The sequence below is a fragment of the Prunus dulcis genome, chromosome 4 (genome assembly GCF_902201215.1).
Source record: "Prunus dulcis chromosome 4, ALMONDv2, whole genome shotgun sequence".
In the NCBI taxonomy this organism is placed as follows: domain Eukaryota; kingdom Viridiplantae; phylum Streptophyta; class Magnoliopsida; order Rosales; family Rosaceae; genus Prunus; species Prunus dulcis.
The window spans coordinates 10,794,725-10,817,633 of record NC_047653.1 but is presented as its reverse complement, the minus strand read 5'-3'; the positions used below and the strand labels follow the sequence as shown (position 1 = coordinate 10,817,633).

Genomic DNA, 22,909 nt, shown 5'->3' with positions numbered 1-22,909 from the left:
AGATTGCAAACGCATAACAATTAAAAAAATTAAAATTAAAAGGCTTAAAAAAACTTAGCCATAACAATACAAATAAAACTCTTACAAAATGAGAGGTGAAAACTACAAAGAGTATCTGCAACTTATTTCAAACATAAAGAAACTGCAAAAAGGATAGTGGTGGTAATCTTATGTCGAAACGCAAGTGGAGATCCGATGTCGAGACGCAGCCACATGTGATGGGTGGAGGAAAATCATAACAAAGTGAAGACAAAAAGAGGAAACCTTCGGTCATAGAAAATGGGGAAAGAGAGGATAAGGGAGGAAGAGAGAATGAGAGAGAGGAGGAAGAACATTGGGTTCCTCCCCTCTCAAAGTGAAAACGGCATTAGGAGTGTTTTTTTTTTGGAGAAGAGGGGTTTAGGATGTAAAACCCTGAAAATTTCCCAAATATTTTTTACGCACACAAAAAATTTCACGGTCCATTTTGAGGTAATTAACTTTTTTTTTCCAGTAAATATTGCCATTATGTTTGAGAATAACTTAATTCCGAAAAAATGAAGTTAGAATTTTGGTGTTTGACTTCATAGAAAAATAGTAGACATCGATACGAGCTTGTGGTATTTTTTTAAAAATACGTCCAAGTTCCGAAAAATTATCCGAAAAATACCATAAGCTCGTATCGACGTCTACTATTTTTCTATGAAGTCAAAACACCAAAATTCTAACTTCATATTTTCGGAATTAAGTTATTCTCAAACATAATGGCAATACTTGGAAAAAATATTCTACTTACCTCAAAATGGATGGTGCATTTTTAACTGTGCGTATAAAAATATTCTGGAATTTTTCAGGGTCTCACAACTAGGGTTTTTAATTGCTGATTTTGAGGTGCGTTGTTCTTAACTTTCCATATGTCATTAGAATGATTTAGTTCCTAACTTCCAATGCATGTACTAACAATAAGAAATCAAAATTTATGTCCGCATTAAAATTTAAGAATTAGAATCGTCAGAGGGAGTGTAGTTGATCTCATATTCATTTTTCTCCCCCCTATTCTACACTTCTCCAATTGCTTACTTCCCCCTTTCAAATAAGTAACCATGCCTTCCTAGTGTATAAATGAAAATTTCTGTCTGAAACATACGAAATGTAAACTTTTCATAATGAGATGCACAAACTATACAAAAATGCTCTCTTTTTTTTTCTTTTTCTTTTTTGTCGAAATACAAAAATGGTTAAACTTAAAACTGTTTATGACGGTGGAGCCAAGCAGTGTTCACTGTTCACCTAAAAAACAAGCCCCTCCCCCTCTCACTACTTGAAAAATGTCAGGCGGTTTGCTCAAACAGCTTGCTTACACTCTCAGCTCTCGTTGCTTCGCCACCTTCTCTCGCCCTTCAACTCACCCATCGCCCTCTCGCTTCTTCACAAACCGCAAACTCAGAGAGCTCTCCCAACTCAATTCCCTCGCAGCAAAGTTTTCCACTTCTTCTCCGGAGACTCCCACTCCCTTGGCGGAGCCATTTGCTTCGCCTTTCCTTTCTGTCCAAATTCGCTGTCAAAAACATGTTGCTGTGAGCTTCTTCTTTTCTTTTCTGTTTTATTACATTTGGTTCAGTTATTACAACTGGGTTCATCTTCATGTCAATTAATATGTTTGGTCACTGGGATTTAAAGGGAAAAGAAAGCAAAAGAAGTGTAAACTGATTCTGTGTGGAATTTATTGTATATGTTGAATGGGAACTGATAAAGTTTTGATTTTTAACTTACAACTTTTTTTCCCTTCTAATATCATCTGAATGTGTTACCTAAGGCAGAAATAACTTATTTGTCATTCTGGTTACATTAGGAAGAAGAAGAAAAAAGAATGTTCTTTGTTCGTTGAAATCATTCAAGTTACAGTTTACATGCCAATCAATAGAAAAAATGAGGTATTGGTCGCAGAATAACACTATTTAGAGTGGAACTGTTATAATATACCAAGAACTAGACGCATGGAGTTTGTACTAGGAACTTGTTAAGTCTATTAACTATTAAGGCTTTGTTGAGTTAAAGACAATGCAGTGCCTAACCCACTTGGTTCTTGTTGTTGGCCAGGATATGCTTTCAGAGGCTCTTTTATGCTTTGGTGCAAGTTCTACTAGTATCAAAGAAGAAGATAACTATGATGGAAAGGACGAGGTGCATTCCCTGTTGATTTATTACGTTTTATTTGGAATGCTGTTTTATTTCTTTATATTTTGAAAGCTTTTCCATCTTGCTACTTGTCTTGTGTTAGAAGATTTTGTAAATGAACAATGATGAGAATGTGCCTTTTCTTAAACACAGATTTGCATTGATTCCATATTTCCTGTGGGCGAAGATGTAAATACATGCATTTCACGAGCTGCTGATTCCATAAGCTTAAAAGAGATACCTAGTTATGAAGTTAGGATGGGAGAGCCATTCGACTGGATAAAGAAAACTCAGGTTAATTTGCTTGTCACTTATGTCTTATCATAAAATGTTGTGTTTTTGTCTTTAGCCCCTTTGGTGCATTATCTATTGCTAAAGCTTGTTGAATGATAAATCAATTTCACTAATAAGAACTGGATTTTAGATCTATTACTGATTTAAAAAGCATGTTAATAATTGGCCAAAAGACGTAATGATATACAGATAGTTAAGCATGTAGCAGTAGTACTTAACTCAGTGGTACTGATTTACTCTTGGTCATATTTTCTAGGCATTATGTTTTGATTTCCTTTTCCATTTTTTACAGGAATCATTCCATCCTGTTGAAGTTACTGAAGGACTTTGGATTGTGCCCGAGTGGAGAATTCCCCTTGTATGATAGTATCGGATTCTTTTTCTAGTTTCAAATTATTTTTCTGAAGGTTTTTGTTTTGCTATGGTTGCTCATGATATACAGGCAACTCCCTCATTTGTTGAATCTTAATTCCCTCTGTGCCTTTTTGATATTTTAAAAGTTCTACTTAATACTCAGAAATTCGTTGTTTACATTTTTCACTTTGTATCTTTATGCTGAAATAGTTCCTTGTGCCCAGCTACAGGATACAGTTCTGTATCTGAATCACAAGAATGCTTGTTACAATTAATGTTGACATATGGAATAAATATAGTTGTCGTTGCTTAATTCCTACAGGATGCTGAAGCAACAAATATAATTCTAAATCCTGGATTGGCATTTGGAACTGGGGAGCATCCGACTACTAAGTTATGTCTATTGCTGCTTCATGGATTGATAAAGGGAAGAGAACTATTCTTGGACTATGGCACAGGTTCTGGAATTCTTGCAATTGCTGCAGTTAAGGTATTTAACTAATCAAGTGCACTGGCATCCTTTCTTTTTCCATTCTCAGGTAAATCTATATTAGGATAGCAGTGTCAAATAATCCATCCTTTTCCTGTATAAACCCTTAGACAGGGCCATCTATACTTGGAAGGATCTAGTGATTAGTTTAGAGGGTTTATTTTTTCTCCAAAATGTTTCTTTCTCAAAGGCAAAGCTCTTTGATGTGTAATTCAATTTGAATATAGAAACTTCAAATGTCAAATCAAGATAGTGAGAAGCCCGTTCTTAGAAATTAACAGTTGGTTCCGCTGGTAGATTCTTTTATCATAAGAAAATTGGGATTAATCTCTGCCTTCAGCAGGGATTCTTTATACTGGATTCTTAATAGTTTTCTGAAACTTCCTAGCACATGCATGAATGTTTTTATTAAGAATACAGAACTCTTCTATTCTGAAACACATCAAGTAAATTATTATAGTTTGGCTGCAATTAGTATACTTATTTCTCATGACTGGTTTTACGAATATAAACTTATACAACTTGCATGCTTGTTTTCTTCTATTGCATATTGCTGAGTAACCCCATCTACATGACCTTTGCGTGTATCCAATGTTGTCATTAGCTGTGTGCCCCCTTATCATAATTCTTTTCAAATGATGTTGGTTATGCCAACTAATGCTCAAATCATAGTTTGATGTTAAGTTCACATTTTGACCGGAAATCACAGTTTGGTGCTACCTCATCAGTCGGAATTGATATAGATCCTCAAGCAATTACCTCTGCACGCCAGAATGCTGCTCTGAACAACATAGGACCTGAAAAGATGCAATTTCACCTAGTAGCTAGCCAAAATGGCTCTCCCTTGATAGATCCATGTGGAGTTGTGGAAGATCAGAGCTCATCTGGAGTGGAAGCCATCTCAGAAACAGACAAGTATGACGTGGTCATTGCAAATATACTCTTAAATCCCCTATTAGATTTGGCAGATCATATTGTCTCTTATGCAAAGCCTGGGGCAGTCATTGGTCTTTCTGGCATTCTCTCTGAGCAGGTATTATTCCAGCATAGGTGATAGATTATAGATGCTTTTTTTCTTGGAAAGTTTTGAGGACAAAAATTTCAATTTCATCTCCCTGAGCTTCTATCCTGCAAAAGAAAATGAGGAAGAAGGGGGATAGGGAATGGATTATAGATTACATTTTGCTGGGTAGGTTTTAAGAAAAAATTCCAAATTTATCCTTGTGAGCTTGTATCCAGGGAAAACAAAATGAGATAAAAGAGGGAAAGCTGCCAAGTTTGAAGTATGTCTTCAAATTGTGCATATCTATTTGAATTATCCATCTATAGCTTGGCAGAGCCAATGGTGGTTTTCTTGCCATTTGTATATATGTTACCATCCCCCATACGAGATGACAGAATCCACCATGAATTTCACACTGTTCTAAATAATTTTGTATATTGTATTAGGCATAGGTCCCTGGAGCTAATTTTGTTATGTCCATGTTTCTGTAGCTTCCATTTATCATAGAGCGATATTCACAGTTCTTGGAAGGCATATCAATTACAGAGATGGAAAATTGGGCTTGTGTCCATGGCACAAAGAAACAAAACCTTGCTGGCAGCTAAGAAATCTTTCTGCCACTGTAAACCATTGATGGAAGTGTAATTTGATGAACAAGTTGGACAGTATTGTCAATTAGCGGGCCTCTTCGATAAGAAGCTGATGGTGTCTGGTCATTTTACATCATGGAAGCTGGCATTAACAATTCCAACCCGGAACAGGGACATTTGCTGATATTATTTGGGTCATTCGACATGAAACAGGGCTCTGGCAAAAAAAAAAAAACATGAAACAAGGCACCTGCGTTTTTCTCAAGAGGAAAATCACCAGCTGCTTATTGCTATCCTGTAGGATTGACTCAAACTACTGCAATCGCATGCAGAAATTCATGTAGCACTGGACACCACTGAGATTAGTTTTTCTAATTTCTACACACGCACTTGGGATTAAGTCTGTCTGAAGCAGCAGCCACCCATGACAACTTGTTTTGAGCTGACTGTTTGAACAATGTTCAAAATGAAATAGCAGGCAGATCTTGCTCATTCATCTGTCTTTTTACATATTATTTTGTTTCCTTGTAGAGTAGTTCATCTCAGTTCCATCATATTATGTGCATGATAAAGTAGGTCAGATGATCCTGTATAATCAGATTTCTCTTTGCAGAGGAACGATGGCTGATGTTGATTTGTTAGAGAAATCAAAATAAAATCATCTTCCTCACTTAGATAGTATCCTTGCTAGCATGGTCATTACTCGATGTTTAGTTGGCTCAACGTTTAGATTGTGTAAATAATTTCGATTTAGATTACAAATTTGCAAGCAACTTCAGGAGCAGTATCCTGGCCGCATATCGTGTGTGTGCGCCTTTGCTGGTTGCCATTGGGTAAAGCAATAATCTATAATGTTAGATGGGAACTATAGTGAATGTTCCTTGACCTAACAAGCTCCTTTCACAAATGCTCAATATATGATACAAAATAAGGGGTGGGAGGATCAAATACAAGACTTTAGTTTCGGATGCGGGTATATGCTCTTAAACCACTACAAACCCTTCACAGCCCTTTGTGGATCCTTTATACTGAGAGAATTAGCACAAATGACAGCGAACCAAAGAGATTTCAGTTATTTAACAGTAGAAAAAGAATTCATTGCACGCAATATATTATTCTGAACAGATTATTAATTTATTATTTATTTTATATTGTGAACGGGTTACATAAACTGGAGACAATTAGAAACACGAGAAAGAAAGAAAGTAAGGGAACGTTGATGATACAACAGGAACTGTTGAATAACTCTGGTGACCAAGTGCATGACAGATGATATAACTACCAAAAACAGCTACTAAACACCACAGATTTCTATTGTTCATGAGGACGAGAATGCCCGCACAAAAGGCCACTCAAGCATCCAAAAGCACACATCCCTTTTTAAAGGAATATTGTTTGAAGCTTATTGGAAGATCCATCTAAATGTGTTTAGAGCTTTCATCAAGAGCAACTTGTGCACCAGAATGATGATGAGACATCACCGCCTGAGTTGCCTCCTCGCCAGACCAGGAGCTTTCTTAGGGATGTAAACCTTGTAACTCACCTGCAAAAATTATTAAAACATTAAAGCAAACAGTAAAAAATTGACTATCAAATTTTATTTTAAGGTCTGAAAATAGACTATTAAACTTAAAAGCTAAAGTGGTGATCGTGTGCCCTAAGGGTACAGCCAGTCGTAAACCAACCTAACTTTCAAAGGCTTGTCCTGGGAGTGACCCAGGGGTATCCTAAAGTTGGTTTTCCCCCACCACCACCCCCACCCCCACCCCCGGCTAACTAAGTGTTTTTATTAAGTTGCCGGGTAAAAAGAAGTATAAAAATCTGTAATAGATCAAATCACCCACCTGTACCATTTCACTACCTCGCATGACAGACATGGTTTTCTGCTCAAACTGTGAGCCATCCTTACCCTCACCTTGCTGTTTATCAGACCTATTCTCTCCCGAAGGTTCAGGAGCAGTACAACCACAATCGTCATTGATATCATCACCGTTACTATAGGTACTTTGGGTTTGGGGCACAGTTTGGGCAGTCTCATAAGTACTCTTATCTGCACTACTCTCAATCACCAATAATCTTTCATGAGGAGGTTCCTGCGAACCAGCTGCTTGTTTCCGCGTGGAATGAGCTTTTGCTGAGTGGCACCTCAATTTTGGTGAAGCCAAGTTCGGTTTATTAAGCACTGCAATTGTGTCAACCTTTTTATCGGAATTTCCAAGAGCCACCTGATATGTTGGGCAAGCAACATCTTGCAATTCATTGCTACCACTAGTCCTATCCAGTTCCTTTTTAAGATTTTTGGAAGAAACAATGGGATCTCTCACCGGAGGCCCATTGGCATTTTCTAGTAATTGGGTTGTATCAACCATTTCAGCAGCATCCTCCTTGGAGGACTTTGCAACAACCATTTCAGTAGCACCCTCCTTGGAGGACTTTGCAACAACCGCTCTAGCACCACTCTCCTTTGGGGATTCTATTTGAACAAAATCAGCCTTTACAGTGGATGGCTGTTTCAAATCACTATTGCTCTTGTTTTCCTCACTAGTAGTTACTGCTGGAATTCTTTGATGGCTTCCTTTGAACCTTTTTAGATTTTCCAAAGCCCTTTGTCTTAAAATTGACTCCAGATCTTCACCTGGCAGACGACTAATTGCCCCAGAAACCTCTTTCGTATTTTCATTAACAGGACCAGCAATTCCTATTCCATCACGGCTAGAGTTAATTCCATCATCTTGGCCACCATAATCCTTTTCAAAAATGTTACCACTATCTGTGAGATCTTCGATTGGAACATTAGAAATAAGAGCTTTTTCCTCTTTCCCACTCTCCACTCCTATTCTCTTCTCAACAACATGTAAATGATTATCCAACTCCCTCTTGCACCCTCCATCATTACTATCATTGCTTCTACAAGAAGGGTAATCATCATCATATGCCATCTCTTCTTTGTGCCCATCCTTATCCATCCATCTGCCATGCTTGTCTTCTTCTGTGACAGTAATAACTGATCTCAACCTCCTCAATTTGTTTTCAAATGTCACTTTTTCCTCACTCTGACTATCACCACCACGCTCGCTACACTGACTGTGAGAAGAACAGCTCCTTGACCTATATCTAGCCCTCTTAGTCCCACTTTCAACCTTGTTAATATCACTTTCATCTCTGTTTCGTTTTCCAGGTCTGCCCCTGTGCCTTTTAGATTCAATCTCATCACCACAAATACTTCCACTAGGACAAGTTGAGCAACTAAAAGAAGCACTACTCCTGGAACTAATGCTAGCATTTCTCCTAGGCTTCTTCCTCGAACGGGATTTCTTCCTCGCCTCATAATCATTCTTCTTCTTTGCCGATTTCCTCTTCTTTCCACGGGGAGAGTCCTCGCTACTGTCATGGCTATGGGAGCGTCTGCGAGCCTTTTTCTTGCTACCTTTCAGATCCCTCCTAGTGCGGGACCGAGCCCTTCTACTTCTAGAATCATCATCTGAACTAAAAGACGAAACAGATTCTAAACTTCTCGAATCACCGTCATCAGAATGAGAAGGAGAATCGTCACGGCGGCGAAGCTTCTTGGATCTATATTTCCTACTTTTAGGCTTACTCTTACTGCTCTTCCTTGTTCCTGCCTAAAGAAAGCCATATACATGAACATAAATATACAAATTAGCATTGGGCATTGACATGAATCAAACTATAAAATCCTAATATAACATACAATCGTGTTGGTATGACCATATAAGCAAAAAGGCATGGAAAACCAATAAACCAGATGAAGTTAACGCTTAGTTTTTCAACTATTTTATTAGCACAGCAGCTTGAACTTATAATGCTGCCTAAAATTTCCTTTTTTTTTTTTTTCCTTTTTTCGTTTTCTTTTCTTCCTTGTCTATATATTTGTCAATATCCAAACGGAGTTTTTCGAAGGCTAACCAGCAAAAAGATCTAATCTTTTAAGCAAGGAAAGAAAACCCATTTAAAGAGGACTATGAAAACCAAAAACAAGAACCCTAAAACACGACAACAGGGAGAGAGAGAGAGAGAGAGAGACCTGAGAAGAAATCTTGGCGCGTTTCTTTCGATGAGAAGAAGAAGACTTGCCCATTAGGTTAAACCTGCAACAATCAAAATTATTAAAAGCAAATTCAGATTACAAGGAAAAGAGAAGGGAGAAAGGGTTATTCTTATTGATTGAGAAGTTGAGGAATTGGAGATTTGAGGTTAGTTCTCTGTTTGTTTAAGGATTTCGTTTGTTAGCCTCTCTGGCCTAAATTCTTTCTATCTGCTTTGTTTGGCCCCCGCTACACCTATATATATAATAAATACGATGATTCCTTTTTCTTTTTGGACCGGGATCGCTCTAGAAACTTTGCATTATATTTTCCTTTTCCTGTATTTATGTTTTTTTATAGAAAATTGTTTTTCTTTTAATTTTGTCAAAAAACGATATTGACTATAAAAAAAACTTCAGTAATGTCAAAGAAGTGTACAAAAGAAAAAGATCAACAACAAAAAAATTGCAAAAGCAACAACTCGAAAGGGAAAAATAACACAAAAGAGAAAACTAAATCCGACAAAATTTGCATAAATAACTAAAAACTTAAATTAAAAAATTATTGGATTAGGCCAGTTAGCTAGGACAATGAGTTTGTCCTCTTGCACCCAAGTTCGGATGCCTCTTCCCTTATATTAGATTAATTTAATTAATAAACCATAGATTGTATTTTGAAAAAATGAAGTATTAATATATAGTACTCTAAACTATCGCTTGTATTAATAAATAAAAATTTGAAGTAGTTGTGTTTTGAAATTTGAAGTTGGACAAACACGTCACATATTTACTTCTAACCATGATCTAGAAACCCTTATAAGCAATTACAAATGTGGTTGGTTCCTTCAGATCCCACACACCAGGTAATTTGAATGATTTGATCATACTTGAGTTCTTTTTTCTTAGCTTGATATTTTGGAAACATGACTCTTCTTTATCAATATTGTGAAGATGCTAATTACGTCCAGGAGTGGGGTTCCATGCAAATCACTGAAAACTGAAAAGGAAGGCATAACTTTTACCTCAAACACTTCACATCTGAGTCATTCAAATATCCTTTTTATTAAGTCATTTATTCGAATACTATTACAAGTACAGAAAAACAGTGCAGCTGTTCTGCATGTATTGCCTTGCCTAGTGTCTGGTACGAACTATTCAGGGAACGAAATTCAGATCCTAAACATCATCAGCATCACTACTCATGCTAGGATGAGAATCAACAAAGAACTCTGTCGAAAAATCTACTTCATCGACGATCCTCCCTCTGCATTATTATGAAGGCAAAATAAGGATGAAAGTTAAGCATATCATGCTTACACCAAAAAGTGGGGGGAAGGCTTATACCTCTCAAGGACGAACTTCCCCTCTTTGTATTTCTGGCTCTTCTCATGTGCAGATTCCTGCATATGGAATCAAAAAATGGTTTAAGGGGCATGAAATCGCAAAAATTATGCAGTATAAGACTCGTGTGTGTGTGTGTGTGTGTGTGTGTGTGAGAGAGAGAGAGAGAGAGAGAGAGAGAGAGAAAGAGTACATATTTCCAGCCAACGATTTGTCCACAACAGCAGCAAAATATATCCGCAACAGTATGGAGACCTGAGAGCATCAACCTCTCCTCTAATGCTCCAATAGTGGTATTCACCCTGGAATACAAACTCCAAGGCATATATCAGTATCTATCAGATTGCAATCCAATATAAGTTTCCCAAAGGGATAATTGAAATGCCAATAGCATGACCTTTTTTTTTCCTATATCATGGATGGAATATGAGACCATGGTTTTTATCTCAATCCACAGCTTTCTCTCCTAAAATCTGAGAAGCTAAAACTTCCTACATTCTCTGTGGATCATTAAGTTATCGAGTTGAAAGTATGGCTTACCTTATCGTCAAAGGGGGAAATTATTTACCTTATATCAAAAGCCAATCCTATAGATACAAAACCAATTTTCTGAAGGGTTAATAGAGCAGTAATATATAATTGGAAGTTTCTCCTATTTCCGACTTGGTTTTCTTTAGCATGTCTATTTACCGAAACTCTTTTCCAGTTGATCTTGGCTTGCTCCTTCTAGTCTAAATAGGAAAGACCTACTGGGGTGTCAAGGGTACTACAATTGTCAAGCATCTAAATGGTCTAGCTCCAGTTTTTCGAGTTGAACATTGCGGGGGAGAAACAATGTTCCTATTCTCTTGAACTCCAGAAACTGAATCTAATCTGAAGCCACTTCCCTATGGGTTGCAGAGCTAGGATTCTTAGCATGGAGGGGCCAAAATTTCAAAATCACTTCCACATAGGTTTTTCATCTTCAACTGGGAGGGCCATCACTAATCTAATTGCAGTAATTGTATTGCTATATCCTATATTTTATAATATATTACAAAAGATTAAAAATTAAATGGGGGGCCAGGGCCATGGCAGGCCTTGCTGTGGCTCCGCCTCCTCTCCTGACAAGCCAATCTCTCTGGGGTGTCCATTGTTGAGTCATTACCAATCTATTTTTGTTTGATCTTGGCTTGCCTCTTTTATTGCAAAATGATAAAGTCATTTCATTGTGTTGGGGTGCCAAGAGTACGAGAAAGTCATTGCTTATAAGGGATCTGGAGTTTCATATGCACATTATAGGAAAATTAAGCAGATAATGATTTGATTTCTCCAAAAAAAAAAAGAAAAAAAGATAATGATTTGATAGCATGCGCTAACAGTTTTATAAACAGATATAACGAAGAATATTCAAGCAGCAGAACCCATGGCACCAAAGCAAAAACCCAAGATATTCAAACTCAGAAAGAGAAAACTAAATAACTTATTGAATAACAACAATAAAGATGTGACTGCTTGCATTATCAAAGGAGCATTAATAATTTAATATGGCTAGGAATTCCTATAAACCTAAAAAACAGGGACAAACGTGCTACTCAGACAGTATGAGGCAAATAAAGCAGAAACATTTGAGTTCTCATCAATGTATGTAATCAACCCCACAAACTGAATGTTGAGTTGAGGAAAATCTCTGGTAGCAGTCAAATACTGAACTGTTTTCACCAATGTGAGTTTAACCTTTGATGAGAACACCGATGTATTTGCAAGCCAGGTTGGTTGAATGGCAGAGTAAAAGTTGAACATCTAGCTATCCACATGGGGACACTGTCCTAGACAAAGACACTGTGGAGCCATCCTATAAAGATAAGTCCGTTTCATTAATCTAAGTAGTGAAACAGCTTGACAAAGAGAGAACAAATTAGAAGAGCCCTAACTTCACTAAACAATCAGCAGCACCAATTCCCTCTCCATTAGCATGCATAAGATTGACTCCCAGATCCTAATAATAGAAATTTCTATTTAGGAGGAGGGTCGACAGAAATTTCTCCAACTAAAAGCATAGGCACTCCAAAATAATGTCTAATGCTACTCTTCTTTATCCCTTGTTCTCATCTAGCATCCCAGGATTGATGGTCTTAACTTTACCAGGAATGACTCTGCAGACAACATGTTACAAGTAGAGACCACTGCAGCACTGCCCATCCACCAGAGCGATCAACAGAACACCACCCATATTCCAGTCATCACTAAGGAGCCCACCTCTTATAATTAGGATTTCTTATTAAAATAAATCAAATGGGGCCCCCCAAGAACATGACTGCTAATCTCAAGATCTAGTGAAACTCAAGTATATCTTTCTCAGCAGCTGAAACCCTCTTAACAGGGCAATATTTCAGAACATGCATGAACTTAGCCAAATCCTCAAGGGAACTCTTTTATTTCCTCAAAGCTTTTATATCAAACTTCTCCATTTAAGTAATCCTAAATGAATTACTACTTTTTAGAAGTCCAAACATAATTTCTTTTACTAGCCACACAGAAGAGCCAGCATAGTCATGGAGGCCTAAATTGTAATATCATATCAATATTTAGCAGAAATCTCATGTCAATAAACCTTTCAACCATAATAAATTTAGGTGATATTATCAGCAAACCATATGCTGAAAACAGCATGAACTATTTCTCCTGCAACATACTTCGTAATGAAAATTATAAACATACTCTTAATTTCTAAATATTGGAAATACAAAAAAATATTCAAAAACTAAAAGACGGAATAACTGAGTATAAGAATGCTGCTTCAGGTTAAAATTGCATGTTCTTGTTCACCTAAACTAAAGATCATATAGCTAGCTTCATTTGCATCTTCCCAAAGTGAAAGCCACACTCTTATAATTATGAATCCTTGTACAATTTCAAAGAGCTGTGCTTCTAAGAATCAAGAATAACAAAGAATAACTTGAAGAACTAACAATTTAAGCAGTTCTACTTACATAGAATGCAGGTTGATAAATACCAAACCCATAAATTGAAACAAACTGAACGCTTGACAAATATAAAGCATATTTCTAAAATCAGATATACACAAAAGGTGAAGAACTCACGCATTATTGAAGAGGTATGCTTTTCCCCGGCGGCAATGAAAAGACTGAACAAATCACAAGGAAAAAATGAGACCTGAAAGAGTTTAAAATGCCAACAGAACAGTTCAAATACATATGCTGCTGGTGCATGACAAACAAACGAGAAAAACTAGTAACTCGAAAATGTATCAAGGAAAGAAAATGAGTGATTCAATTGTCGCCATGGCGCACGAGTGGCCATCATACGACCTTGTGACCAACAGACCAGATTGCGTAGTCCTGAAAGTGGAAACTCCTTGTAGTTCTATGGCACCAGATTCTTTCTCACTTTACACAATTTGTGCATCAAACACAAGAAATTCAAAACATAGTGCCTCAAAAAATAGCATAGCTATATAGTTTTCTTTCATCCCTCTCCTATGGTAGCAAATTAACCAAAAAACAAAAGATAATAATGTTAACATATGCACTCTGAAACATGAGAAGCACACTGAAAAAGGAAAAAAATACGAAAAAAAGCTTCAAAAATACAAATTAGATGTATGTGTCATAAAACTACTATAAAGAGGACCAAAGAGATAAACTTTAGCAATGGTTTATGATGGGTAATGGTTCCTATAGTGAAAGAAATAATCTTTGAGCAGAAAGTGGAAGGAAGAAGAGAGACAGAGTGAGATAAAGTACCCGAGAGACACAGTCGGAGACGAGGGCCAAATGGGTCTTGCAGAACTTGCATTTGTAACACCTTCCCTCCAGCTCTACCACAAATATCCTTCCCATCTTCTTTTCCTCAGCTTTCTTTATAGTAATAAGATTCACTACCAATATATATGATCTCTAAGATTTACAACCCACCTATGCAAAATGCCAAAGCCTAAGTCAGATATCTGAGAATGAGAGAGAGGAGAATTTGACACAGTGCCACAGTGCTGTGCTGTCCCCTAATATAGAATGGCAGTTCTCCCAACACGCAAAATACTTGGCAAATACAGTATCATAGTATAGTATATATCCCCTTTTTTGTGATTTATTTTATTTTATTTTATTTTTTCTGCTAAAAGATGCTTAGCATAATTGGACTAATAGATGGCACATATTCAGATTCTTTGAAGATTTTAGAGTATGGAACAAGGCTGCTTAAATTATAAATTTTATGCAAACAGGTCTAACCTAGTGAAAAAGACCTTAATTTACATATCAGAAATCTCATGTTCGAATTTTCATGACATTAGTTATGTTTGTGTGAGAAATTTCATTCCTTGTACTTTAGACTATCGCTTATATTAAAAAAAGTATAAATTTTATAAAAATGAATATATTCAGAATAAAAAGAATTGTATTGTTGATTTCAAAGAAAACAAAAGTTATTATATTTGTCCTCTGAAAATAGAGATATTAAAATATTAATCTAACAAGACCAATCAACTATGAGACTATCTTTGAAAATGGTACTTCGACTGGAAAAGATACCTAAAACTAATTAGGTAATAATTATAAATTACCAACTTAGCAAAATAAAAAAAACCACTAAAATAATACTCCTAGAAACTACAAAAGTTAATCTGTCAATGATCCGAACTGATGTCATTTTGGATAAGCATATCAGAAATGTCTGGTATAATAAGGGATATTGTAACTTGAGTAACATCCTTGTTTGATATAATATTGCTCCTCTTTATTTGCATTTTTGACTTTTCTATTTTTATTTATTTTAATCATGTGGGTTGGGCTTCTGGCTTAGCAACACAGAACTTGGCCCATGGACTGCATTAACAATTGGGTTGTACTATGGTCAATATTTGTAGTTCTTTATTTATGTATTTTCAATAGATTGTTTTAATTGATCATGCACAAGTCACCTATGCATCTTTAGAAGTTACACCAATTTAGTCATGATGAGAATACTATGGATTAGGATTCATAATTCTAGTCAAATGTTTTGTGGTCGGAAAACTACATGAATTTTATTATATATAATCTTTTAGGCTCCGTTTGGTTCACGAAACGAATTTGAGGGGAAATCACTTCCCATGTCATTTTCCAAAGGATGAGAAATGGAAGATTCTTTTCCCACGTTTGATAATGTCGGGAAAATAACCAAAAGATTTCACCTTGTTTCCTTTCCCATATTTGTTTTGAGTAAGAATGGAAGACAAAGTTTGTATAATTTTCTAATTATACCCATATTAAATCAAATAAAAAAATAATGCATTTAATGATACATTGTAATTATAAATTGTTCATGGGGACAAAATGGTCATGAAAAATGTGTATTGAATGTTGGCTCATTTTCCCAAACTTTCCCATGATGAGGGAAAACAAAACTCAAGTTAAGAGGAGGGCTTCACTTTCTCCCCTACTTTCTCATGTGCTAAGCAACCATTTTCTATGTCCGTATTTGATTTTCCATCCTCAAGCCTCATTTCTCATGAACCAAACAGAACCTTATAGGTAAGATGCAGTAGGATTATGAATCTCATCAAAAGGTTGCAATTAAGTTGGATGGCAATTAAGTTGGATGGCTATGTAATAACATATCGCAATTAGTCCAACATCTTAATCATAGGTATCACCAACCATATCATTAGATTAGTGTTACTCTCTTCAATTCAATGTAATCCAATGCATTATAATTCTACCTCATAAATCCAATCAAATCTCATTCACCAAACATGACCTAAATACAATGCAAAATAGTCAAGTGATTTAGGTGAGGAGTTTTGACGATCAAAATGGGCTAAAGCTGCGCTATAAATTTTCTCCCTTGTTGGGCTAAAACAATAATACTTCCCCTCTAACATATCTGTCAAAGTGATTGGCAATTCATCGGTTCAACGAGAAAGCAAAATTGTTCCCCATATTAATTTCTTCCCACAATATTCTTTCTGGTTACAGATTTTCTCTGCAATGCCATTAGATACTTCCTAAAATTAAATCCACTTAAATGAAATACAAAAATATTAAACAAATATTCCAAGGTTGGGAGAGCAGAAGCAAAGTGGTCCAAGCAGCACTTTTTAGAAACTCGTTTTTATTTATTTATTTATTTATAATTTCCCCAACAGCCAAACACAGCCCAATATCCGTACTGCTTCACCTGACAGCCCAACAAAGGACCACCCTGCCGCCCCAAACCCAAAACCATCCCATCCATCTCTCTCAATATTTTTATATTTCTTTCTTTTTTTCTTTTGGGTCTGATAATATTTTTATATTTCATTAATTAAATTTCGGCGGTTAGCGCAGAACCGTTTCTCTAGACTACCCACCACGTGGCGCGCATCCGCCCACTCTCCTTGCATGACCTACCTCTCTACGTTACATCATCCGCGGGCCCCACCACAGGGTTCCCCTCACCACGCAACTCCCGCCGACGACGCGCCCGGCTCGAGCTGCTGATGTCACTTTCGGACACGTCACCACCACACCCGTCGCAGTGCTGCGAGCGTCCGTACTTAGCGCCCACGTGAAGACGCCTTCCGTGGCGGTGCGTCATTCGCTACGTGTCAGCGTCATGCACAACTGCATGGGAAGCGAAATCTTGCGGACTTGTTCGTGGCTTCCAGACGACACGATCGACGTGTGGGCCAGACGTAAAGCGGCCGCCGCGCCTCCACCTAAGACACTGTTTCACACGTGGACCCCTTTAATTTGCTTCCTAAAACATTTATTAATGATTAAAAACATTTATAATAATTATGCTAGAGAGGGTGGAAATTATAATTGGCCACCACTTGTAGTCTCTACTTTCAACATCACCCCCCAAGAGTTTTCCGTTCTTGCACTTTTGCCCACTTGTTTATAATATTTTTCTCATTTTAATAACAATTGTGATTTGTTTTTAAAACACCTAAAGATACGAATCAAGTTTTTTAAACAAATATAATATCTAGGACTTAAGACGGCGGCTTTCAGCCGGCGGATTACTACATTAATTAACTATTTGAGAGAGTAAGGGGGGTCTGCAATTTCAATTGCTGCCAAACTTGTGGAAAACTTTTGGGAAGAAAATTTAGCACACCACCAGTGAAATCCTTAGTTATAATGCTGTAATGTTATAAATATATTACATAATGTGGCAAGTCTATATTATATGTCACATTAATTAAATTAATGAAGTATATTTTAATTAAGACAATTAGAAAAATAAATACTGAAATAAATTATAAAATAAAAGAAAATATTAAATAATTTTAATTGATGTGGTTGTCCACCTCAATTGCTGCATAAAATGGTGTACAGTATGAATGTGGTAAGAGTAGCATTATTTTAATCATTTTAACTCAACTTGTCAGTCAATCCACTCTACTAAAACATAGCAATCTTGTACCAAAAGTGAAACTAATCTGAGAAAATTATTTGCTCTATGACTCTTTGTTCCAATCAATTTGAAGGCACAAACATTTGTCAGGCAAAACAAAGATGGAAATTTCACAAAATTCACTTGATCTCCCTTTGTGCAACATACAAGAAGAAAGAAACTTTTTATGATAGAATATATTGTCTCGTGTTTTCAATTCACCAACTTCCAAAGCCATATATGCACGTTAGCATAGAAGATGCATCTGATGAGCCAGAGTTTGATAGATGTTAGATTCAATTAGAAATTATGTATTCATTTGTCTCTTTATGATAAAACAGACGAAGATTGAAATATTGTATACATGGTTAATTGAACTATTCTTTAAAGGACGAGAAGAGATCATAACATGTTAATATCTATAATTTTACTTTCATATATTGTCGATTCCCCAACCTCCATATCTCAAATGCAAACCCTAAACCATATAAAGAAATCCCTAAATCCTAGATCATATTAAAAAAAAAATTGTCATAACTACACTAAACTGAACCTTTTTGAAAGGAAAGAAAAGATCATGACTTCTTAATATAACTTTTTACCATTGTCCTATTTGTCGGTTCACCAAACTCGAGAGCTAAGTCCGCACAAATAACGCATCAACATGATGACCTGGAATTTGGTAAAAGGTATAGTCATTTAAGAATTAGGGTTTTCAGTTATGATGGACAATACAAAAATAGAAATGTCACAGATACACTAAATCCACCTTTTTTTGAATGAAGAACAAGAAAACAAGTCCCGATAATATGATTTTATGTCAGAGGATATATTGCCTTTCTTGTTGGCTTGCTACCCGTTAAAGCTCAAAGGCAAGTGTTCGTACATAAGACATCTAAGCATGATGAGCTAGAGTTCAACCGAAACGTCAGTTACAGGTCATAATATTCAGTTATGACGAACCAGACAAAGAAAGAACTGCACTAAATCCAAATTTTGTTAAAATTGACAAAAAGAAATCATAACCTTTTATATGATTCTCTATAAGATAATTTGTTGTCTATTGTTGTCGACTCGTCAATCATTAGAACTCGAAGACAAAAATGTGTGCGTAAGACACATCATTAAAATGAACTGGAGTATGACCGTAGATATAGTCAGTTACAAAATTATGCTAAATTATGATGATTTAGAACAAAATAAAAATGCATTAAATCTGAATTTTGGTAAACATACAAAAAGAAATAATAACATTTTAATATCATCTTCCTATCGCAAAAATTATTGTAATTTGTTGTTGACTGACCAATCTCTAAAGATCAAATATAAGAGTTTGTGCAAAAAAAATAACATTAGCATGGGAGTTTGATTGAAGACAAAACAATTTACAAGTTAGAGTTTTTGTTTGTGAAAATCCAAAGAAAGAGACTACTTCAATCCAACTTTTGTTAAATAGACAAGAAATCACAACCTAGTAACATGATTTTCTATTTTTAGTCCATTTATTGTTGCTTTATAATAATATTTTGAGTTCATTTATTGATTCTTTATATGTATATGATGTTCCATACACAACTCAACAACTCATGATGTTACCATGGATCGTAAGACAATAGAATAGCTAAAAGAAAAATGATTGTTACTTCTTGAACGGAAAATATTTGAGAATGATGGGGCCAAATTTATATGAGAAGAAAAATGAAGGGCGCAAGTGAGAAAACTCAAAATGTGAAACAGAATTAGTAATTACTGGACGGTGAGTGAGAGTAGGGTGCACGTGACGACAACCCGAATCCCGACATGTACCTCGTCAACACGGTCCGCTGGGGCCCACCTGTAGACCCACCGGCTTCTGATTCGGTCCTCTTAAAATACGCAGCGGTTTCGCCGTCGGTGCCGTCTCTAATAAAAACCAAAGGAAAAATTAATAAACCAAGAGGCGCTACCCTAAACGAGTCCCCACGGACCCACCCCTCGTCCCCCAAATTCGAACCGTCCGATCACGATGACGCTCCAGATCCGTCCTGAAAGGTTAGCAGATCACGAGACACGCCCGGGTATAGACAAAGAGAGAGAGAGTAAGAGTCCCCCATGCTTTCTAATCATAACGCCGCTCCGTGTCTTACAGCTTTTTTTATATTTTTATATTTTTTTTATTTAAACTGCTGCTGAAATAAAACGGGTAGTGTGGTCTTCCATACTCGAGCAGGCGGGGCCCACCCAGTGACTGACGCAAGCAAAGGGGATTTTTCTCTAACGTGCGCCCACCTGGAACTGATGAAAAGAAACCAGTCGGCTGCGCACGTTAGAGGTGTCACACGAATTCAGAACCACAGCTCAGGACAAGGCTCATCAATCGGGAAACAATGCCGGCGACATGTCTGTTGGGTCGTCGTCATATATTATCCACAAACAAATCTTGGGTAAAATTCACGATTTAATAAAATTTTTAAAAAAGAAAGAAAAGGTTGGGTTTGGTAAAATTCGTTGTTTCGATCGATCCCTTTTTTTTTCCTTCTTCATTTTCTTGTGGTTTCTGGGCAAACAAACAGTAAACAACCGAATGATACAGAATGAAATGGTTCATTTCATTTGCAGATTTGATAACATGTACTGCTACTAGACAACACAGAGAGAAAACTAAGATCTCTCTCTCAGATGGAAAAAGAAAAAGAAAAAGGGGGAAAGGAAAAGGCTTGGGTTTTTTCTCTTTCGGTATATACAACATGTAGAGCAGTTAACAACTGCATGTAGGGCTAATTCAAAATACATGTCAGCTTCGAGCTTCGCTTGCTTTCTCGCTCTCTAAACAGCCTAGGAGGATTTTTTTTAAGCTAAAAAAGAAAGAACAAATTTAGACCGGATAAAAAAAAGACGCGATCTTGGTTGGAGGGGCGGCCTCAGGCGACTTCCGATGGTGGAGGGAGGTTGAGGTCGAGATCGAGCCGTCCGTTGGGAAGGCTGCGATCGAAATCCACCACCGAGGACGAGGACGAGTCGCTGTGGGCCCCGCCGGAGGAGGGAGCCGCAACCGCACGCTCGAACCTGCACATTTCGCGAGCGCGCTGGAGGGCGGCGGCGTTCTCCGCACGTGCGAAGGCGTCGAAGAAGAGCACGGGACGCGCCACGGGGACCGCGCGGAAGCCACTCGCGGCGGTGAAGTAGCCGGCGGCGGCAGCGAAATGGGGTGCTAGAGCGAGGTCCAGCGGAGGCGGCGGCGGGGAGGAGGACTCAACGGTGCTGCTCTGGCTGGGGCTGTTCGCCGCGGCAGCCTTCGGCACGTTGTTGTTGTGGCTGTTGATGTTGGCAGCGGCCTCGAGCTGGAGCTCAGCGGGGGTGGGAAAGTTAGTCTTCGCCTTTGCCCCGCGGAACTCACGCGCCGCTTTGTCGTAGGCACGCGCTGCCTCCTCGGCAGTGTCAAAGGTCCCGAGCCAGACGCGCGTCTTCTTCCCGGGATCTCTGATCTCGGCGGCGTAGCGGCCCCAGGGCCTCTTACGGACACCGCGGTACCGGATCTCTTTGGAATTTGGGCTCGGGATTTCGGAGCCGGATTTGGTTGGAGACTTGGGCGACGTCGGAGCCATGGTTTTTGTGCTTGGGAAGATTGATGTGAGACTTAGAGAGAGAGAGAGAGAGAGAGAGGAAGGAGGCTTGTTGGGAGAGAGAGGGAGTGAAGGTGTGGTTTTATAGGGAGGGGAGAGAGAGTGTTAAAGCTACGCTCCTTTTTGGGCGCTTGTGTGTTATGTTCAAGTGCACAATGTTAGCCTAATGTGGCTTCTCTTGCACGAACCACCTCGGTTACTTCTGACTGCCTCTCACCTCATGACACGTATTTATTGTCCCTTCATTTTTCTTTTTCTTTTCCAGATTTTTAACCACCCCCTACCTCTAAAAATTTAATGCGTGGTGTGGTACATATCTTTGTCTACACAAGGATGTTGTTCTTCTCTTTGTTTGGTAAGTAAAATTTAGGAAGAAATTTCTTCCCATTTTAGTTATTGTTGATATATATCTTCAATATGCTTGAACCAGTTTCCGTATTTGATATAAATTTTTTTTATAAAAAAATAATGGAGATCTTTACTATGGATCGATGTTAAGATCAGTTCTAACGATTTTGATAGGAGAACAACTTGTTTAACTTCTATCTTCATAATTTGATCTCATAATGAGCTTGAAATTTCAATTTCATCTCGTATTTCATGTTACCAATTTTATTGCATACCTTTGCCCCATGATAGGACATAATTTAGCTTTTCCAGTGTTTTTTTTCGGCTAACTTGTTTCCTATTAACGTGATTGGTCATTAGTGTCAGGAATCAAAATGCGATCAGTATTGGTTGCTTGTGTTGGTGTCGTGTCGTAATAGAGTTCGTTTTGTTGGGCAAAAGATTTTGCGATACTTCACTGATCTGGGCCCATCTTATATCTGCATCTTCAGCATAACGGTCTACATTCACTCGCTAAAATACGATAATCATCGTCTACACCTTTATTTCACCATGTTAGATTGTGACAATGTAGTTATGTTGACTTTGTGGCCAGTTAGTTATTGTTTGTCTTGAGTTAGCTCAAGCAGTGCGAGAGAGCTGAACATAAATTATTAGGACCATAGTAGGCTAATATTTCTTTCCTCTTTTTTTTTTTCTAGTTAGTAGAGTAACAATATATCATTATGTCAAATTTGTCCACTGCTTTTGTAAGGTTGGTTGAATATGATCTGTCATCTAACTCATTGAAACTATAGTAATCAAAATTTCCATGGCATTTTAGATCGCATTATTCTTGAAATGGGTTTGTTTCCTTGTTAGCTCACGAATATTCTTGAAGAAATTGTCCATTGAAATATATATATCTATCTATCTTTTGAGTGTGTACGAAAAGGGAAATAGGCCAAATTTGATCAATGATATAGAATCATTTGCCCATGAGTCCCAATCGGAAAGCATTCATTCAACAACAAGATTGAGGCACGTAAATTATTGTCACACAAAAAGGGGTTCCAAAAGTTTGCATTTTGTCCACTCTATAATATACTACTTAGTGTGAAGAATATCTATGTTTCGGGAGTTTTATAGAAACCTCCCATTTGTTGGAAGAAAGCGTTCACAATTTGTGGCTTTAAAAAAAAAAAAGAAAAAAAAAAAGGGCTTCTTGTGTTGTAATAAAAATAATATGATGGGTGTATCATTACTAAAGGACATTGTTACTGAAAATATTAGAGATATTTAGTGATATACCCATTTCTAGCACTAATATTATAAATAAACCCT

The 22,909-nt window shown here is 37.3% G+C and overlaps 4 protein-coding genes across 4 annotated transcripts; 1 reads left to right on the top strand and 3 right to left on the bottom strand.

Annotated features, from left to right (window-relative positions):
- Positions 1 to 1,262: 1,262 nt before the first annotated feature.
- Positions 1,263 to 5,398, top strand: LOC117625031 (ribosomal protein L11 methyltransferase). Its single transcript, XM_034356593.1, has 7 exons — positions 1,263 to 1,556; positions 2,080 to 2,163; positions 2,311 to 2,451; positions 2,744 to 2,809; positions 3,128 to 3,295; positions 4,005 to 4,328; positions 4,790 to 5,398. The coding sequence occupies exons 1-7, from the start codon at positions 1,308 to 1,310 to the stop codon at positions 4,901 to 4,903; spliced, it is 1,146 nt and encodes a 381-aa protein (XP_034212484.1). The 5' UTR covers positions 1,263 to 1,307; the 3' UTR covers positions 4,904 to 5,398.
- Positions 5,399 to 5,982: 584 nt separating this feature from the next.
- Positions 5,983 to 9,184, bottom strand: LOC117625992 (G patch domain-containing protein 8). The gene is made up of 3 exons (XM_034357603.1): positions 8,934 to 9,184; positions 6,733 to 8,511; positions 5,983 to 6,431 (listed from the first exon to the last, which is right to left on the bottom strand). Exons 1-3 carry the CDS (start codon positions 8,985 to 8,987, stop codon positions 6,366 to 6,368), a joined length of 1,899 nt encoding a protein of 632 aa, XP_034213494.1. The 5' UTR covers positions 8,988 to 9,184; the 3' UTR covers positions 5,983 to 6,365.
- A 788-nt stretch (positions 9,185 to 9,972) lies between these two features.
- LOC117626119 (protein yippee-like At5g53940) lies at positions 9,973 to 14,314 on the bottom strand. Its single transcript, XM_034357768.1, has 5 exons — positions 14,021 to 14,314; positions 13,358 to 13,401; positions 10,468 to 10,576; positions 10,278 to 10,333; positions 9,973 to 10,197 (listed from the first exon to the last, which is right to left on the bottom strand). The coding sequence occupies exons 1-5, from the start codon at positions 14,114 to 14,116 to the stop codon at positions 10,110 to 10,112; spliced, it is 393 nt and encodes a 130-aa protein (XP_034213659.1). The 5' UTR covers positions 14,117 to 14,314; the 3' UTR covers positions 9,973 to 10,109.
- A 5,886-nt stretch (positions 14,315 to 20,200) lies between these two features.
- Positions 20,201 to 21,278, bottom strand: LOC117624940 (ethylene-responsive transcription factor 4). The gene has a single exon (XM_034356474.1). The coding sequence runs from the start codon at positions 21,218 to 21,220 to the stop codon at positions 20,537 to 20,539; it is 684 nt and encodes a 227-aa protein (XP_034212365.1). The 5' UTR covers positions 21,221 to 21,278; the 3' UTR covers positions 20,201 to 20,536.
- Between the last annotated feature and the right edge of the window lie 1,631 nt (positions 21,279 to 22,909).